At 39.1% G+C, this 18,103-nt stretch overlaps 1 protein-coding gene across 1 annotated transcript; it reads right to left on the minus strand.

The window, feature by feature from the left end:
* Window positions 1–8,377: 8,377 nt before the first annotated feature.
* On the minus strand, window positions 8,378–17,600 carry Hyal4 (hyaluronidase 4). The gene is given in 4 exon segments (XM_005078061.4): window positions 8,378–10,318; window positions 12,306–12,395; window positions 16,648–17,552; window positions 17,555–17,600. Coding segments are annotated over 4 exon segments (1,443 nt in total). The 3' UTR covers window positions 8,378–9,916.
* Window positions 17,601–18,103: the final 503 nt, after the last annotated feature.

An 18,103-nucleotide genomic window follows, 5' to 3' on the forward strand; every position in this document is an offset into this window, starting at 1 on the left:
AAAAGGGAGGAAAGACAAAGAGGGGGAAAGAAAGGAAGATGCCCAGGGCCAGTCAGCCAGGCAGCTGCCATCCAGTTAGACATGGATTAGGACACACAGAATGAAAGAAAGGTAAAAAGCCCTGAGGCAAAATGTAGAAACAGGTTAATTTAGGCTATAAGAACTAGTAGGACAAGCATAAGATAAGGCCAAGAATTCATAACTAATATTAGGTCTCCATGTTAGGGTTTGGGAGCTGGTTGGTGGACCAAAAGAAAGCCTGCTATACATTCTCTAACCTGTTAAGCTCCTTGTGGGCTGTGCAGTGTGTTCATGTTTCCTCGCTTTTGTGAACTGTCATCCATACTAAGGTGGGCTTTGATGATACAGCTGTGTTTGAGTCATTCATTTCTGCTCCTGTAGGTAACCCCTTACCAATATTACCGTAAGTAGCCCCAATAAAACTTATTGGTTCACCAAACTGGACTTTGATGGTATCTGTTCTGTGGTCTGTCATGTGTTCCCTGTCTAGGATGAGATGTATTTCCTCTCCCTAGGAAAAGTCTGTGACACAGCACTTGAGCTACAGGGAGACATTGTCTCAAAACAGCCAATCAACCACCAACCAATCAATAAACTTACCACCCAACCAACAAACCAGCCTGATGGTGCTCCATAACTCTTGTAAACTTTCTTCATTCTTTTTCACTATTTTATCTTTTTACCAGTCTCCTGCTTCAGCCTCCTTTGTGCTAGGATTACAGATTCATGGTTCAAATTTTCTAATAACAGAAATTTGGGAAAAGAGATGCATGAGACTAAAAACTGATTTATTTAAACAAAATATAATAACTTTACTAATCTGAGAATGGATGTTTACATTCAGGTTTAGAAAATTCAAGAGTCTCCAATAAAAAAATATAACCTACAGAAGGGTTAAACAATAATCAAACTATCAGTAACTAAAAATAATGTGGCTGTTTTCTCCTGTAATTCTATCAGAAATAAAGGCCACTTATATATTTGTATATATTAAATAATTAAACCCAGTGGTATCAGCAGTACAAAGCAAAGACTACGCTAAGACTATAATGATTGTGTAGTTCCATCTCTACAATAAATATTAAAATGCAAAACTGTGGGTTAAGGAGTAAGTAAAATTGTCAGTGTATACATATGACACAATTGAGTAAATTCTCACACACAAAAAAAACACAGAAAGTAGAAAGGTGGTAAGTGGGGAAGAGGTGTATAAAATGAATGTTATCACCAATTTGAAGGTAGTTGTTAGAAATGTAATCCTCATGAAAACTACAAAGGAGTCATTCTTTATTAAAAGCACAAAACAAAACTAGAAATGATTCAAATCTACCAAGAGAGAAAACCACCAAACCACATGGGGAGATAGCAGGAAAGAGTAAAAGAAGCAAAGTAACTGCAAAACAACCAGTAAACAGTGTCAACATGGCAAAACAGTCGGTCCTTACTTGTCAAAAATTACATTGACTATAGGTAGATTAAACTCTTTAATAAAATCATATGGATATGTTAGTTTGATTTCTATTGCCATGATAAAGACTGTGATCAAAAGCAATTTGGGAAGGAAGGGGTTAATTTGCCTATATTTCCATGTTTACAGTCCATCATTGAGGGAATTCAAGTCGGGAATCAAGGCAGAAAACTAAAAGAGGAGGAATACTGCTTATCAGCTTTTTCTCTATGGCTCACTTAGCTTGCTTTCTTATATAATTGGGAACCACCTAACCAGGCATAACACCACCCACAGTAACTTGGGTCACCTCCCACAGTAAGTTGGGTCCTCCCATATCAATCATTAACCAAGGAAATACCCCCACTTACTTGCCAGGGGCAAATCTAATGGAGACAAATCCTCAATTATGTTTCAACTTCCCAGATGTCAGTAGTTTCTGTCAAGTTAACAACAACAACAAAAAAAATCTAACCAGTATATATAGAGAATGACTGAAACTCTCCCTAAAAGTTGTTGGTCATGAAAATACCAAAATACTCCAAAATAATATAAACTATTAACATTTCCCTTGGTTACCCACCAAAACTACATGGTAAGACTCAGTTGCTGAAGACGCTGCACAATTTGGCTGCAGGACAAAGAGAAATCACTCTCAAAGTGGGTTATAAATAGTTCTATTTTTGATACTTTGCAGACATGTCTATACTTGTTTCCACAGAAGCTGCACCATTATTTATTGCAATCCCATGAGTAGAGGCTCCAATTTCTCCACATCTTTGCCAGTGATTGTATTCTGGAAGAACCATAAATTTAATAGTAAATTTTTCTTGATAGTCTCTATTCTTCAGAGAAACATAACTAGTAGGCCACTCATTCATGCATATATACATAGACTCACACATATTTGTAGGGTTAAGGTGGGAGCAGAAGGAAACTCAAACTCACTTATAATGGATTGATTTCATTGCAGAGACTGAAACACCCCACGTTAGTAAGCAAACTAAAGACGCAGGAGAACTGATGGTATGGTTCTGCTATGGGTCCAAATCTGAAGGCAAGAGTGCATCAGTGTTGCAGATGTAAGACAGAGATGGACTCTCCCTTCCTCTATATTTTAGACTTTCACACATGGTCCTTTTCAGACCTTTCATATGTGTAAAGAGGCCCATCTACATTACTCTAAGCAATATACTTTAATCTACTCATTGAAATGTCATACTCATGTGGAAATATTTTCAAAATACAATCACAATGTGCAACCAAATATCTGGGCACTGTCTTGATCAGGATGTTACAACAAGGTAATCATGACACTACACAGCTTAGTGATAAGTCCTGATGACAACCTACAAGCTTTTACATTCTTGCCTCAGGAAACAAAATACCTTAAGTCAGACTCTTAGAAAGTTACACTAGAGGCAAGCAAAAAATGTTCTTGGGGTCTCAAAGAGAATTAAATGTCCAGTTTAACTATTAATTTTGGTGACATTCAAATCTGTTCAAGTTCTTGGTGCCAGCAAAGACAAAGGCAGCTATATCATTATGTAGTTAATTCTCTGGCACATAAACCATATAATGCTAATATCTACCAATATCAAAATAGTTTATTAATTATCAAATATTTATCATACACATTTATAATTTTTATACTATAGCAGAGCTATTCAAGACTTAGAATAATTTTTAATATTCAGGAATTAATGAAACTATACATTACTTTATATATTGTATACATTGTTTCACAGGTGCTTCCCTGGCTCTTTTCATTGATAGAATTATGCTCCAGTGAGATAAGTTTTTAGGCACTAATTTCCCAGCTAGTTAACAAAGCCTGATAAAACTCAATTTGGGAAGGATTATTCTTGGTTGATGTTCCCCACTTTAACTAAACGATGTAAAATATTTTGGTGAACTTCCTTTCTGGACCTTAGCAGCCACTGATTATCAATGCTTCCACCCACTAAACCACAAACATGAAGAGTGACTATAAAATTGGTGACTTCAAAAGAGATTTTTGCTTTAATAGTGTTGTGGAATAGGTTTTTTTGTACACTGTGAATATGTGTCTTTATCAAGGCACCTTCTGATTAGTTTAATAAAAAGCTAAGGGCCGTTAGCAATGCAGAAGGGCAGAAGGTATTGGTGAGAGCCAGACAGAGAGAATTCTGGAGAGAAGAACGGTGGAGTCACCAGCAGATAAGAGGAAACAGACATGCAAGGAAAGAGGTAAAAGCCACAAGTCACAAGTCACATGGTGACAGGAAGATGAATAGAAATGGGTTGATTTAAGTTATAAGGGCTAATTAGAAACAAGCCCAAGCTATTGGCTGAGGTGTCATCATTAATAAAAAATCTCCATGCATTTATTTGGGAGCAGGTTGGAAAAACATAAATATCTGCCTACAAATGGTACCCAATATCCAGCCACATGCATCCGCATAAGAACTGAGAAAACTTTTTAAAATGTTGTCAACACACAAATGAAGCCAAATGTGACTTCCCAATCTCATGTCTCTCAAGCTGGCTGCCGTGTAGAGACACATCTCCTGGCTGCTGCCTGCATGCCATGTGATATGTTTAAAGTTTTGCAGATGTAGACAGAAAAGATTACAGATATGAAGTAAAACAGGTTCAGATGGAAAAAAACCTTTAAACAGGTTACAGTGTGTAGGCTTAAGAAAAAAAAAGAACAGAAAAGGTATATAGTCAGTCACAAAAATAAATAGTTTAAAAATAATAAAGTCTTTAAATAAAGAATAAAGTAATAAAAGAATAAGCCATATAGAGATGGAAAATATGCAAGGAGTTTGGATCATGTATGTTATTTGCTGTTTTAGAATTTTTTTTGATTACTGATGACTATAAGGTGTTGTGTTGGCTTTGAATATTTTGAATGCCAATGAGTAAACAACAGCTTCTTGGAGACATTGGACTATAGATACTGCTAAACTAAACCAACCTATGGATTTAAAAATGCTTTACTTCAAAATGGAAATCAAAAATATGTTGCACTGGGGGAGAAGTTATGCTTTTGTTTCTACTGGAAAGGAATAGCTGTGGATTCATTCCAGATTAAGAGAAATCAGATTGACTGGGGAAGACATTTTAGGATTTTGGCTAGAGACATGAGGAGGAACTCAACAAAGACTACAGAACATGTGACATATAAACACATGTAAGCTGACCCCTTGACACGGAAACACCTCTGAGAGCTAGACCACCTTGCTTCTTAGGTCCATTTAATTGGAAAGTCTTTTCCCATCCCTGTACTCTCAAGTGGCCTAAAAACATCTAAGGAAGTGCTCAACATCCTTAATCATCAGGGAAATGCAAACCAAAATGACTAAGATAACATCTTACACCTGTCAGAATGCCTAAGATCAAAAGTACTGAGGACGGCTTATGTTGGACAAGATGTGGAGTCAGGGAAACACTCCTCCACTGCTAGTGGGAGTGCAAACTTTTACAGTCATTTTGAAAATCAGTATGGAAGTTTCTAAGAAAACTGGGAATCAATCTACCTCAAGACTCAGTGATAACACTCTTGGGCATGTATCCAAAGGATGTTCAATCATACCACAAGGACATTTTCTCAGCAATGTTCATAGCAACATTATTCATAATAGCTAGAATCTGAAAACAACCTAGATGTCCCTCAACTGAAGAACAGATAAGGAAACTGTGGTACATTTACACAATGGAGTACTACTAAATGGTAAAAAACAAAAATGTTTACCTCATGAAATTCTCAGACAAATGGACAGAACTAGAAAAAAAAACATCCTGAGTGAGGCATCCCAGACTCAGAAAGACAAACATGGTATGTATTCACTTGTAAATGGATATTAGATGTAAAGCAAAGGATAACCTGACTACAATCCACAGCTCCAGAGAAGCTGGGTAACAAGGATAACCCTAAGAGGGACACATGGATCACTCTAGGAAGGGAATTGAGATGATATCTAAAAGGCAAACTGGGGGTAGAGGGGGTGGTAAATGGGAGGGGAGAGGGATGAGAACAGGAGAGAACAAGGTGGCCTAGGTGAGGAGGGATGCTGTGGAAGAGCAATAAAGGAGATATCTTAACAGAGAGAGCCACTATGGGCTTAGGGAGAAACTGGCACTAGGGTAACTCCCAAGAATCCACAAGGAGGACCCCAGCTCAGACTCCTAGCAATAGTAGAGAGGATACCTTAATTGGCCTACCCCTGTAATCAGATCGATGAATACCCCAACCATCGTCATAGAGTCTTCATCCAGTAACTGATGGAACCAGATGTAGAGATCCACAACCAAGAACAAGGCTAAGCTCCAGGAATCCAATTGAAGAGAGGGAGGGTGGAACATATGAGCAAGGGGGGTCAAGATCATGATGGAAAAATCTACAGAGACAACTAAACTCATGAACTCTAGACCTACAACTGTGGGGACTACAGGGAACCGAACTAGACCCTCCATAGGTGGAAGACAGTTGTAAATCTTGGGCTATCTGAGGGGCTCCTGGCGACAGGACCACAATACAAACCCGGTACATGAACCAGCTTCTTGGAGTCCATTCCCTGTGTTGGGATGCCATGCTCTGTCTTATCGAATGGGAGAGGGGCCTGGTCCTGCCCCAACCTATTGTTCCAGACTATGTCGACTCTTCATGGGATCCCTTAGCTGTGAGGAGGAGTGGACTGGGGGTAGGCTAGGAGGGAAGTTAGGGGGTGGGAGGGAGAGCTGTAGTTGGAATGTAAAATGAAATCAAAAAAATTTAAAAGGGGAAAAATTTCCTGTTTCTCAATAAAGTTTGTCAGATAATCTAGGCCTGTAGGCCAAAGTTGGATGCCCCAACCTCACAGATGAACCTTGGGAGACTGTCCAGTTAACCAACTGTTTCTGTAATTTCTTTTAGTGTTGGAAGTTACTTACTCTGCACTTCCTGTTTATTAAGATAATATTATATCCTTCTGGGATTTTCGATGGAGTTAAAGACTAGATAGTCATAGTCACATTTTTCCTTACTTATGATAGATGGTAAATTAGATACAGAACTTTGGACTCACCAAGACAGAATAAATAATAGAGTATTTTCTCCAAAATAGCCAAATACAAATGAACTGAACATTGTAAATGTAATTATTACCTGATAATTGTTATTATCATATATAGTTTTGCTGTACTAAAGTTAACTTCTTTCCTTTTTATTTAGACAAAAAGGGAGAAATGTTGTGAGATAATCTTTTTGTACATTGTGAAGATGTACCTTTGCCAATGTACCTTTTTAAATCCTGTTTGGCTTTTTTATTTTTTTATTTTATTACTTTAATTTTAAATATCTAGCTTCACATGTCAATCTCAGTTCCCTCTCCCTCCCTTCCTCCCACCCTATCCCCACTTCCTTCCATATAGGGGATATCCAGAGTCTGTCATTTCGCTCAGGGCAGGATCCAGGCACTCCCCTAAGAGTCCAGGCTGGGAGATCATCCCTCTCTGTGTTATGAACTCACGAAGCTCATTTGTATGCCAGGGATAAATACTGATCTACTGACCAGGGCCCCATAGGTTGCCCAGGCCTCCTTACTGACTCTCATACTCGGGAGTCTGGATCAGTCACAGCTGTCAGTCTGGGGTCCAAGAGCTCCCCCTTGTTGAGATCAGCTGTCTCTGCTGGTTTTGCCAGCCCATTCTTTGCCCATTTGCTCCTCTCTCTGTCACTGGGTTCCATGGGTTCAGTTCAGTGTTTAGCTGCATGTGTTTGCTATCAGACATCCCAGATTCACATTGTCCAACCTTAGATTTGGGAATTGTTGTTTCTCTAAGATGCCCCAAATGTAAAACATTGCTAGTAGATCAATCAGTTGACCTAATCGTTCTTTTTCAAATAAGTTAAAAATAGCAATTTCAGGTACATTATGAAAGAATAGTAATGTAAGTTACATTACCATAAAAGTTGGCAAATGATAATAAGTGAATAAATAAATGTCAATATGTCTTAGTATTTTCTGTTGAGATTGGATGAAAAAGTAGCTCATTCGAGCTTTAAGAGAAAAGCTTCAAGGCTTCAGCACTTATCTGTCTTAAGTAGGTCTTGTCACCATTCTGCATTATATATACTATAAAAATTAATTATCTTATAGTCACAAGGATTCAAGTAGTCAATGAATAGCTACTAAGGGTGCTAAAAGTCACCCAATATATTTCATTTCTCTGTCTGCCACATCGCAGCTCCCCACAATCTTGTTAAGTTCTAATTAGTCAGTGAGCCTTGTAGGAATCTTTGACACAGGTGCAACTTCTTCTGGACATTTCAGTTCACTGATACATAAAGTTCCAGACTAGCCTACCTTAGAACCTAACTCACAATAAAGTGTTAAATCATTTGCTTAGTTTACCTCCAACCCCTCTCCTGGAAGAGAAAAAAAAAGATTTTTAAATAATACACCTGAAAATTGTAAAATGATTATGAAAACCACTCACATCATTAATTGAACACATAGCTCATAAAATATGTATATATTGGTTAGGAACTACCATGGAGGTGCTGGGAACTGAACTCAGGGCCTCAGCAAGGGCAACAAGGGCTCTTAACTTCTAAGACATGTCTTCAGCCCCAAAACTGTCATTTTAGAAATAAACTTAAAAAAAGAAAGAAATCTCTCTATTGAAGCCTGTGGTTGTGTTTTTGCTAGTCCAATAAAAATTTTTAAAAATGTATATATTGTGATTACAACAATATAAAAGTCGCTTTGCAAGAAATATTAGGAAAGACTACAATAGAAGTTACCAGTGTGCAGTACAGTGCTTATTGGTGATTTCTTTGGTTTTTCTTTTAATTTTGTAAATGTTCTATGATGCTACTCACATCATCTTTCATATAAAAGATTAATTTTTAAATAGTTGATTATGTAATCATACCTCTCATTCACAGCTAATGTGAATTTTGTTTATTTGTTTGTATCGGACATTTCAGAATTAAACTTTCACAATGCAATCACCTCTGACAAGCAGGGATCCTGAGTTGAACTGTTTGTTTTGGTTTTTTGAGACTGGGTTTCCCTGTGTAGCCCTAGCTGTTCTGGTACTAGATCTATAAGATCATACTGGCCTCAAACTCACAGAGATCCTCCTGCCTCTGCCCCCATCCCCAGGAGTGGGATTAAAGACATGCACCACCACTACCCAGCTATGGACTGAAATGAGTTAAGAGAGAAGGCATCAACTTTCCTTCTTTATCTATGTCTTTTTTGAGTTACTCTTCCTATTAAATTATCATTATGGTAAGAAAGTCTATCCCCTGAGAGTGTCTCCCAAGACCACACCACTGCACAAGTGATTATAAGTGATCTCTGCCTACAGAAGGAGGTAGCTTGACTATTTTATCTTTACCTTTTCTGTTCTTCTGGTGATCATGAGATTATCCTAGACAGTTATGTGCACTAAGAACCCAGGAGTGCAAAGTAGGTTGCTGTATTTAATCCCAGAATAATTTGCAGAGGTAAAAATTGTATGACCAAACTTCAGATGATAACGGAGAATATAAAGAAGTTGCTAAGATTTATAGCACCACACAGGTAGCAAAAACAATTCAAATCAAGTTTAAAGTGATTCTAAATCCAAAATTCTTATGGGGAGCAAGGGAAGACAGAAATAGCTAATATTTCTTGTAGACTTTCTTTTCAACAGCAAATCCTAAGGCTCATTTGTTAAATCTCTTTCACTAAAAACAATTTCATTTCATTTCCAAAAGTCACCAGCTGTATTTTATCAGCATGACTCCAGGTTTTGAATCTCCCACACTCTCAGCCTGGAGATCTTATTACGGTATGAAGACTGGTAGGGTCTGTGAAGGAATAAGTTGATGGTTGAGAGAGACATTTGTGATGAGTTGGGAGCAGCTCCCTGGATTCTCCTAAGTAGACACACTGGTCTTCTGTGAGTTCAGCAGGGAAGCAAACACAGTGAAACTGGTTGGCACTGCCCTCTGTGAGTTTAGCAGGGAAATGGGTACAGGTGTAGCTGGGGCTGGCACAAAAACCCTGCATTTTATCCTCTCTGATGACCTACTTGACCAGGTCATGACTGAGTGACCCCATCTGTTGAGCCACATGACTACTTAGTAGTCTATCCTTAAATAAATTGCTACCTCGAAAATGTCCGTGAAATCAATAAGCTTAATATTCATTTGCCTCAATATGTGGATACAATTAGAAAAAGAATAAAATTTGATTTAAATACAATTTAAGTATTCAAGTAAGAAAATAATGTGCATTACTTTGCTCTCTTGGATCTGGTTTCTAACCAAAGTGTAGCAAATAAAGTAATAGGTTCCTATTTATGTTGTGACGCATATGTTGACTTACAATACCTCTCAGAGGAGCTCATGAGAGAAAGAATTGTGAGATCCATCTGTTCCCTAACACTCTACTTAAGAGGACACAATTCCCTTTAAACTCAATTATGTCACAACTGAACGCTTTGGTAACCTGCTAGAACTAGCAGACACAGTGTTATTACTGAGCTAGAGAAAAGGGAAATCCCGGAGCAGCCATCGGCTTCTTTCATTTTTCTACAATCAGCCCCTTCATATCCCTGGTAACAGTGGCATAGAAAATTCTCTGCCATCACAGCCAGGTCTGCCTCTGATGCTTTTCCCTTCACTATGAATGCTCCATCCTCAGAGGCCTCTATGTGGTAACTTGCAGGGTTCAAATGGAGGTAATGAGGCGCTTTCCATGTCTTCCGTATGCACCGTCCATTATTCTTGCAAAGGTGCTGGCTGCACACCTCAGCTGCTGTGGAAACATTGATTATGTAGTTCCCAAAATCAGAATTCACGAAGCGGTTCACCTTTATACAGTTCTCCTGAAAAGGCATAAAAAATCGACTGGATCAGAGATTTTAGACCTAGAAGGCAGTTCTTTAGACTGGGCTAACACTGGATGGCTTTGTCCTAGTGGGTAAACTCTTGGACTCTGCTATAACCCAAAGGTCTCAGATCAGAAATGAGAAATGCCCTAGAGGCAGTCAGTGTTGTAATAAGGCAAAGCAACTCAACCAACAAGGTGGCCTGAGTCAACACGGAGGTCCTTGCCTTTCTTCAATTCATGCATCATTTTCTTTTCCTTCTAGGTAATTAGTAGTGTGAGAAAGAAAGGAACAAACACAAAACAGAATCAACACCAGAGCCACTGTGATGGCCTGACTCTCGGGGACCTGTTGTTCTTTATAGTTGTGTTAGAAAACCTGAGCTGTCAACTTCAGGTTTATTGTAGACCCTCCCACCTGCAGCATTCTGGACTTCTTGGTTAAGTATACTTAAACATAACCTGTTGTGGCTTCTACATTCCTAAACACAACTAGACACAGGAATGCTGGTAACAAAAGGTCCTTTGTGTGTGTGTTCTGGCATGTGTTCTACACAGATGTTACCCGATGTGTACTATTTGCTGATGAAACCCTTCCTCATGAGCCACGAGTCAGCAGCTGAACTCTCTGAATATGCTCACAGATGTGTCTGGTGGCTATTCTTCACTGTCAACCTGACTACATCTGGAATTAACTGAAACTCAAATGACTGGGCACACATCTGTGAGGGATTTTTTTCTTATTTAAATCATTTGAATTGGAAGAACCACTTCTAAACTGGATCTTTTTCAGTGGGAAGATCCACCTTTAATCTGGACCACACCTTCTGATTACAGCCTATGTAATAGATGTGGAAGAAGGAAGTTAGCTCTCTCTTTGCCCGCTTACTCTAACTCTCACTAGCAATTCCATTCCTTCACTGGTATTAGAGCCTACTTCTTCAGGATTCTGACATATTTCTGAAGACCAGCTGAGACATCCAACCTCGTAGACTAAACAACTACTGAATTCTTGAAGCTTCTGTTGGTAGACAGCCATTATTTGACTAACTGGAGCACAACCTGTAAGACATTCTAATAAATCTCCTTTTATATATGTATATGTAAATACATATGTATTCATTCTATAAGTTGTTCTTCTAGAGTCTAGAGGACCCTCACTAATACAGTGAACATAGTTACAAATATTTTCATGAACAGTGTCTCAATAGTAACAAATTGAGCCGGTAAAGTTCTAAAACTAAAATTAACATAGACTTCTCTTTTCAATTTAACCCAAAATTTTGAAGCTACAATCTTCACAACCCTGGCTTAAATGTGTTATTGTAATGCTTTTGATAAATAAAACAAAGAACAACTGGACCTAAATAAGAGATTAGTATGGTTTAAGGAAGCCAGAAGATTTCTTGAAGTAAATGCTATTTCAGATGGGAGAAATTGGAAAAGATATTTTAATCTTGTTTTAAAGACTATTGGTTTCCCTAGTGGCTTATCTATAGGAAAAAAATACTTTCAATAAGATTAAAAAGTTAGCATCTTTTTCTACTTCTCCAGACGGGATACAGCATAGGATACAGTGTTTCATGCAGTGGTTCAATGCAAGGGACCCAACCTCAAAAATCTGTGGTGGTTAATAATGGTTTCACTACTAACTAGCCTGACTAGCTATTGGCCTGATTGCTTCTCCTCCTGTCTCCTTGTCTATGAATGAGAAGACTAGTCATTAGCTGACATGACCAGTAAGTGAACGGATCCAAAACAAACACATAGAAAACCTTATTCTCTCAGCACGTGATAAATGTCAAACAAATATTGGGGTTATGAGTACTGTCTTTTTAAAGTTAATGTTTTTAGGCCTGTCTAAGTACTAAGCACTGGTTTTGACTTTTATCCTAAATCTGGCTTGCTATGGGAATACTGAGAACCCTGATTAGAGTGATCTCTACAGGGAAGCAGAACAATATATCCTGGAGGCACTGACTTACCTCAGATGAAGTTAAATTCATGTCTCCCCAAACAACAATACCTGCAGCTCCCAATGCAGCACTTTCTCCTATGGTACTAATTAGATCTTGCTAGATGGAACACAAGGAAGTTAATTAGTCATTGGAAGATAAATCAACTCAACAGGAAGATTTCAGACTCCCTAGATTATCACCCTCTGCTTTCTTAGAATGACATAAATAGACTGACAGAATCACATACTCTGATCATATACTACATTGTGTGTGTGTGTGTGTGTGTGTGTGAGTGAGTGAGTGTGTGTGTAAATTCATGTAGGGAGTGTCCATGGAGGTCAGAAGTGTTAGATCCCAAAGACATAAGTAAGAAAAACTCAGACCACTAACTTTGAAACAACCTGGATACTAGCAAGAAGATAGTTGCACAGTGTGATCAGAAGGAAGTCTTCAAGATCCTTCTTAGGATTTAGGTGGCATTATCAAAGGAGGAATGGGACATAGCATTTCCATCTTGTATATATAACACTGATATACATTCACTCAATATGGGACCTACAGATTTGTGTGATGATAGCCATACCTTCTAAGGTTATATTAGTTTCTTTTAAATATCTTGCTCCTTTAGTGTCATTATGAGAGGGGGTTTATTGGAACAGATTAAAGACATAGCAAGTCTTCAAGTATATCTTGACCAAAAAATGTTTTCGTCATATTAGTTCACTGTCATCTGGCAGAATTGAATCACAGACCGCTACGGTCTTGGGACCAGAAAAGTAAAGACACTAAGGAAATCATTGAGAAGATGCCTTTTGGAGTATACAGGGACCACCTAAGAGATGGAACCTCATAGATGGTATCACATGAACACAGAAGTAAAGGAACAAAACAGTTGTAGCAAAATGAGCTTCTGGCCTCTTCTTTTGCCTATGATTATCAGGTTCAAATCAATGTTTCAGAAGGTAATAAGTACTTTGGTTGCAAAACAAAGAGGAAGAAGAAGAAGAAGAAGAAGAAGAAGAAGAAGAAGAAGAAGAAGAAGAAGAAGAAGAAGAAGAAGAAGAAGAAGAAGAAGAAGAAGAAGAAAACTTCCTCCACCTACTAGCTTTCATAGTGCCAAGATGGCATGCAGGCAACGGGGGAAGAAAAGAATCAGTGGTCTTACCCATCACAGTACTAAGTAACACTGCTACAATACTGACCACCCTGGCAAGTTGTGCCCACTGGTACAGTAATGACACATCTGCTAGAGGGACAATCAACTACTTTGTCCTTGAATGTGTAGCCCACTCAACAAGAGGGAATTCAGGTCTAGTAATGTAAACCTGGTCAAACGCCTGTGACTGGGAAGATCATAGGCCCTAGACTGATACCTAGCACAGCAGTTTTGTCAAGCTGCCTTTAATCACTTGTATTTATTATATCCATAAACATGTGCTATCCTTAACTTTGGTCACAGAAGCTCATCTTTTGCAGTAAGCAGTGATTCAAACAAACATAAAGTGCTGAGAATAAGAGTCTATGAGTGCTCAGTCCTAACTGGGACATTATGCCAACCCTCTACCATTCTAAGATTCAGGTAACATCAAGGTACTGGGGACAGAAAGAATGCAAGGGCTGGTAGGTGAGAAAAAAATGTGCTGAAATACTCCCTCCTCTGCAAGGCATATCATTGCATTCATGGACTTACAGCATCTATGGTTTCCTGCATAAAAATTATTACTAGTTAAAATTCTAGTTTGTTTGGGGGTGGGGAGCTCATGTGGTTCCACTCCTACCTTAGGAGCTATTGGCAGATGGTGGTTACTAGATAGACAAGGAATCATTTTTCTTTGAAAGTGGAGCCACTAGTAAGTTGCTCATGCTCCCGTGGATGGCCTCATACCCATGTACAAACAGGTAGCACTAACAGGTCTAAGTGTGTTATTCTGAAGAAGAGGACTTGAAATGGGAAGGATATGTATGGAGGGGACAACTGTGGAGAGCTGAGGGGCAGAGTGCAAGTCGGATATAATCAAAGTGCATTGTATATATGTCAGGGGCAGGGTAGAAGCGTAGGATAGGATACCTAGAGGATTCTTTCTCCATGCTTGCTCTTTGGTCCCTGGTGTGTACCAGAATTTATGTTAGAAAGTAGTCTACTAATGGGAGACATAATGGAATAGCGGTCATTAAAGAACTTCCTTTGTATGTCCCCAGAGAGACTAATTACTTACAGCAAAGCATTCAGATCTCCGGTCACAGAACATCTTTCATTGTTTTTCATAGAGCATAGCATCACATTGTGTCTACATTGAGTTTACATGTTGATGGTGCAGGCCATCCTCCCGGTGAAATGAGACGTTACTGCCTCTGTATTATTTCAGAAAGCTATGACTGCTGCCTGGGATTCTTGGGTAGTCCATGGTTGTTAGGTGCCAGGCTTTGATACTTGTTTTAAAATGACACCTATACTTCTAACGTGATCCAAATTTTCACACCCCTTTTCTCATTTGATTTTTATCATGCTTCCGTTAGGCCAGTGGAGTAGGTGATAGTGTTCCCCACCCTCTGTTGTTGTATTAAGAACTGAGACACTGGGTTCTGGGGAGGGTAAGAGATTTGCTACCTGTCCTAACTGTATGCACGCATGCATGCATTCCAAACTGCAAACATATTGGCGAAAGAAATGGAAGCCCCTCATAATCGTTCTGCATTTAGAAGAAATGAATATCACATTTTTAAAATTGTGAGTAGATATTTTTATAGTAGATCGAGTGCAGTGGTGTGTGTGTACCAGCACACTAAGCTGCCTTTCCAGATGAACATTGTGCCTTTAAATTTTAGGTTTTAATTTTCAAAAGCAAATTAATCATCACTGAAGAAAGTATTGCTATTAAGCTAAATATGCAAATATATTGGAAGTTAAAACATACTTTCTGATATATACATACATATATTATGTTTTAACTTTCAATGCCACAGTCATAATTATTCTGTTAAAATTTAGATAATTTCCCCAAACTCCCCAGAAATGATCTCTTGCCATTCTTGATTCAGCATTCACAGCTCCTTTTTGTGTGTAGTGTATGTCTCAGCCCCGGGTGAAGACTTTCACCTTCTGGATAGTGATGAAGGCCCAGCATTTTCCATACCTCCCACGGGTACACTGCTTCTTCTTCGAATGAGCATGCTCGGTACAACCCAAGCCCGAGAGTGGCCTGAGAGTTTCCTGAGCATCCATCTGAGGATGTCAAGCACTCAGAAAAGCTTTTGTCTTTCAGCATAGTCTGCTCAACTGGAACTTGCAATTGAGGAGTGAAAGAAAATGCCTAAATGCTGTTGCATCATAAATAGGATGACTGAAACAGGTTTCAAGTCTTCTTGATGCAAAAAAATTTTTTTGCATTAGTACCCAAATCCACTCTTTTCCTGGAAGTTTCTGGTTAAACGACTGGAGCAACAAAGGAAGAGAAAACCAGGCTGGAAGCTGGCCAAGTTTAAAGGTTGCTCTCCTCAGACAGGTGAGATCTCTGTCAACATATGTAACTTGAGAGCAAATAATCAGGTACAAAGATAGTACTCTCAGAGCTTTAACCTGGGTTGCAAAGCTACCCATGGTCAACATTGAATTTATAAGCCCACACCACTCTACCAGCTAATGGAAATTAGCAGTCATCAGAGAGGCAACTATCTCTAAGATGGCTCAGGCTACAGGTTTACATACTTTTAGTCAATTTATTATTGTTTCGCATTTTTAAAGTTGTTTTAAATCAACCATGATTTTAAACCATTACAGGCATGTGTACAGCTTTAGTAAAAGCAAGTACTATGCATTTAAAAGAAAGCACATTCTCCTTTCTTTATATTTGGAATGGTGAAGCCAGAAGCAGGAATGTCTTTCATTCTGCTTTCAGCATGTACCCTCTAATATCTTAACGTGCTAACCACAAACTGTTTCTATAATTTCCCACAGCAGTCAGTCATAAGGAATTCAGTAGCTACTAGCCTCATACATTAGCTCTTTCCCACCTTGCTGTGTCCCTTAAAAAACGACGTTAACAAACAAGATAACGAAATTTAGTTTCCATAAAGAAAGAGTCTAAGCAGACCAGTTACTCTAGGAAGAATAAGAAGCCATCTTTCACCCCGGCGTTGGTGGCGCATGCCTTTAATCCCGGCACTCGGGAGGCAGAGGCAGGCGGATCTCTGTGAGTTCGAGGCCAGCCTGGTCTACAGAGCGAGTTCCAGGACAGCCTCCAAAACAATACAGAGAAGCCCTGTCTCGAAAAAAAAAAAAGAAGCCATCTTTCCGCTAACCAGGTGTTCTTCAAATATTAACATCAGCAATGCATCAAAATCCTCAACCACGGGCCAAGGCGAGTCTTACCTTAGAGAGAAAGAGTAAAGGTTCCTCTCTGTAGCCCAGCCGTGTGTAGATGAATACAGGCAGGGCATAATCACGTGATGTCATGGTGGAGGTCCTCAGCGATTCATACACCCTAAACTGTGAGAAGTGCAAAGTGTGTTCGCTGTCTTTAAAGGACTTCCTGATACTGACGGCAGGGTACAGAGCAGTACTGCTGTTCCAGAGCCAAGAGAGCTCGTCGTTCCTCAGAACTTCCTCTTTGGGGCATGACCCAGTATAGTTTGTGGGATCAAAATTGTAATTGTGGCAATCAGGATATAAATAATAACCCCAAAGGCCTTTGGATCGGCTCCTGATTCCCAATTTGATAGTTTCCTCCATGAAAGCTTTTGCACTTTCCTCAAAAGTTGCTTTGGCTAGATATTCAATATCCGCAGCGGATATGTTCTTTTTCGTATCAGAAATGAGTGTTCTTGACTTTTGTCTGTAGATATCCTTTGAGTCCCAGTTCCGGGCCCACTGTGGGCGCCAATATTCCCAGTCTATAACAGCAAGTCCGCTGAAGTTTTTGCCAGGGATGTAAAAATTAATATCCTGGGCAGCCTTTTCGAGATGTGCTTGCAAGCTTGCATTTTGGGGAAGACCCCCATTGATGGGGACCCCTTCTGACGTATACCATGGGTAATATCCCAACTTGTTGACATAAAATATAGTAACATTTTGCTCCCCATCTTTGAGCCGAGGGCTTCCAATCATCTGAAAGATTTTCAAACTCAGTGTTAAATTGTATTTTATCAAACACAGATCTGTTGGAGCATTCCAAGCAGCTATAAAAGGTTTCCTTTGGTAAAAGGGAAGTCTGGCAGGTTTTAAAGATGAGATGGACTTCAGGATAAAAAATATGAGCAGCCCTGATGTCAGATGCATGGCTGAACAACACATAGTCTTAATTGTCCTTCGGATAACAGTTTCATGATAAGGTAGAAACCTACACTACGTCTTCTTCAACGTAATCCAAAAGGCCTGTGGAAAGATTTAATTTTCCATTAGTGATTACTTCCAGGAGAAAGGATGCTGTTATTGTGTAGTTATATTTTCAAAGCACATGTATTTTAAAGTCATAATGACTTCTATAAATGAAATTATATGTGAAATCAAGTGTCGTGATCAGATTTCTATCCAGGGATAAGCAGAAAGATTCAAGAAGTGCAAGGACTGCAAACCCTATATGTCCAAAATAAAATATAAATAAGATGTGTGATACAGGAATGGGCTCCCAAAGCCCATTCCCTATGGAGGACGGCGGAAGGCCTACGTCCTGCCCCAAATGTTGTGACAGACTTTGATGATTCCCCCGTGGGAGGCCTCACCCTCCCTGAAGAGTGGATGTGGGGGGTGGGATGGGGGATGGTGAGGGAATGGGATTGGTAAGTAAAATAAGATTGTTTTTAATTTACATAAAAATAATCTAAAAAGA

Source organism: Mesocricetus auratus, unplaced genomic scaffold (genome assembly GCF_017639785.1).
Source record: "Mesocricetus auratus isolate SY011 unplaced genomic scaffold, BCM_Maur_2.0 Super-Scaffold_100019, whole genome shotgun sequence".
Lineage (NCBI taxonomy): Eukaryota > Metazoa > Chordata > Mammalia > Rodentia > Cricetidae > Mesocricetus > Mesocricetus auratus.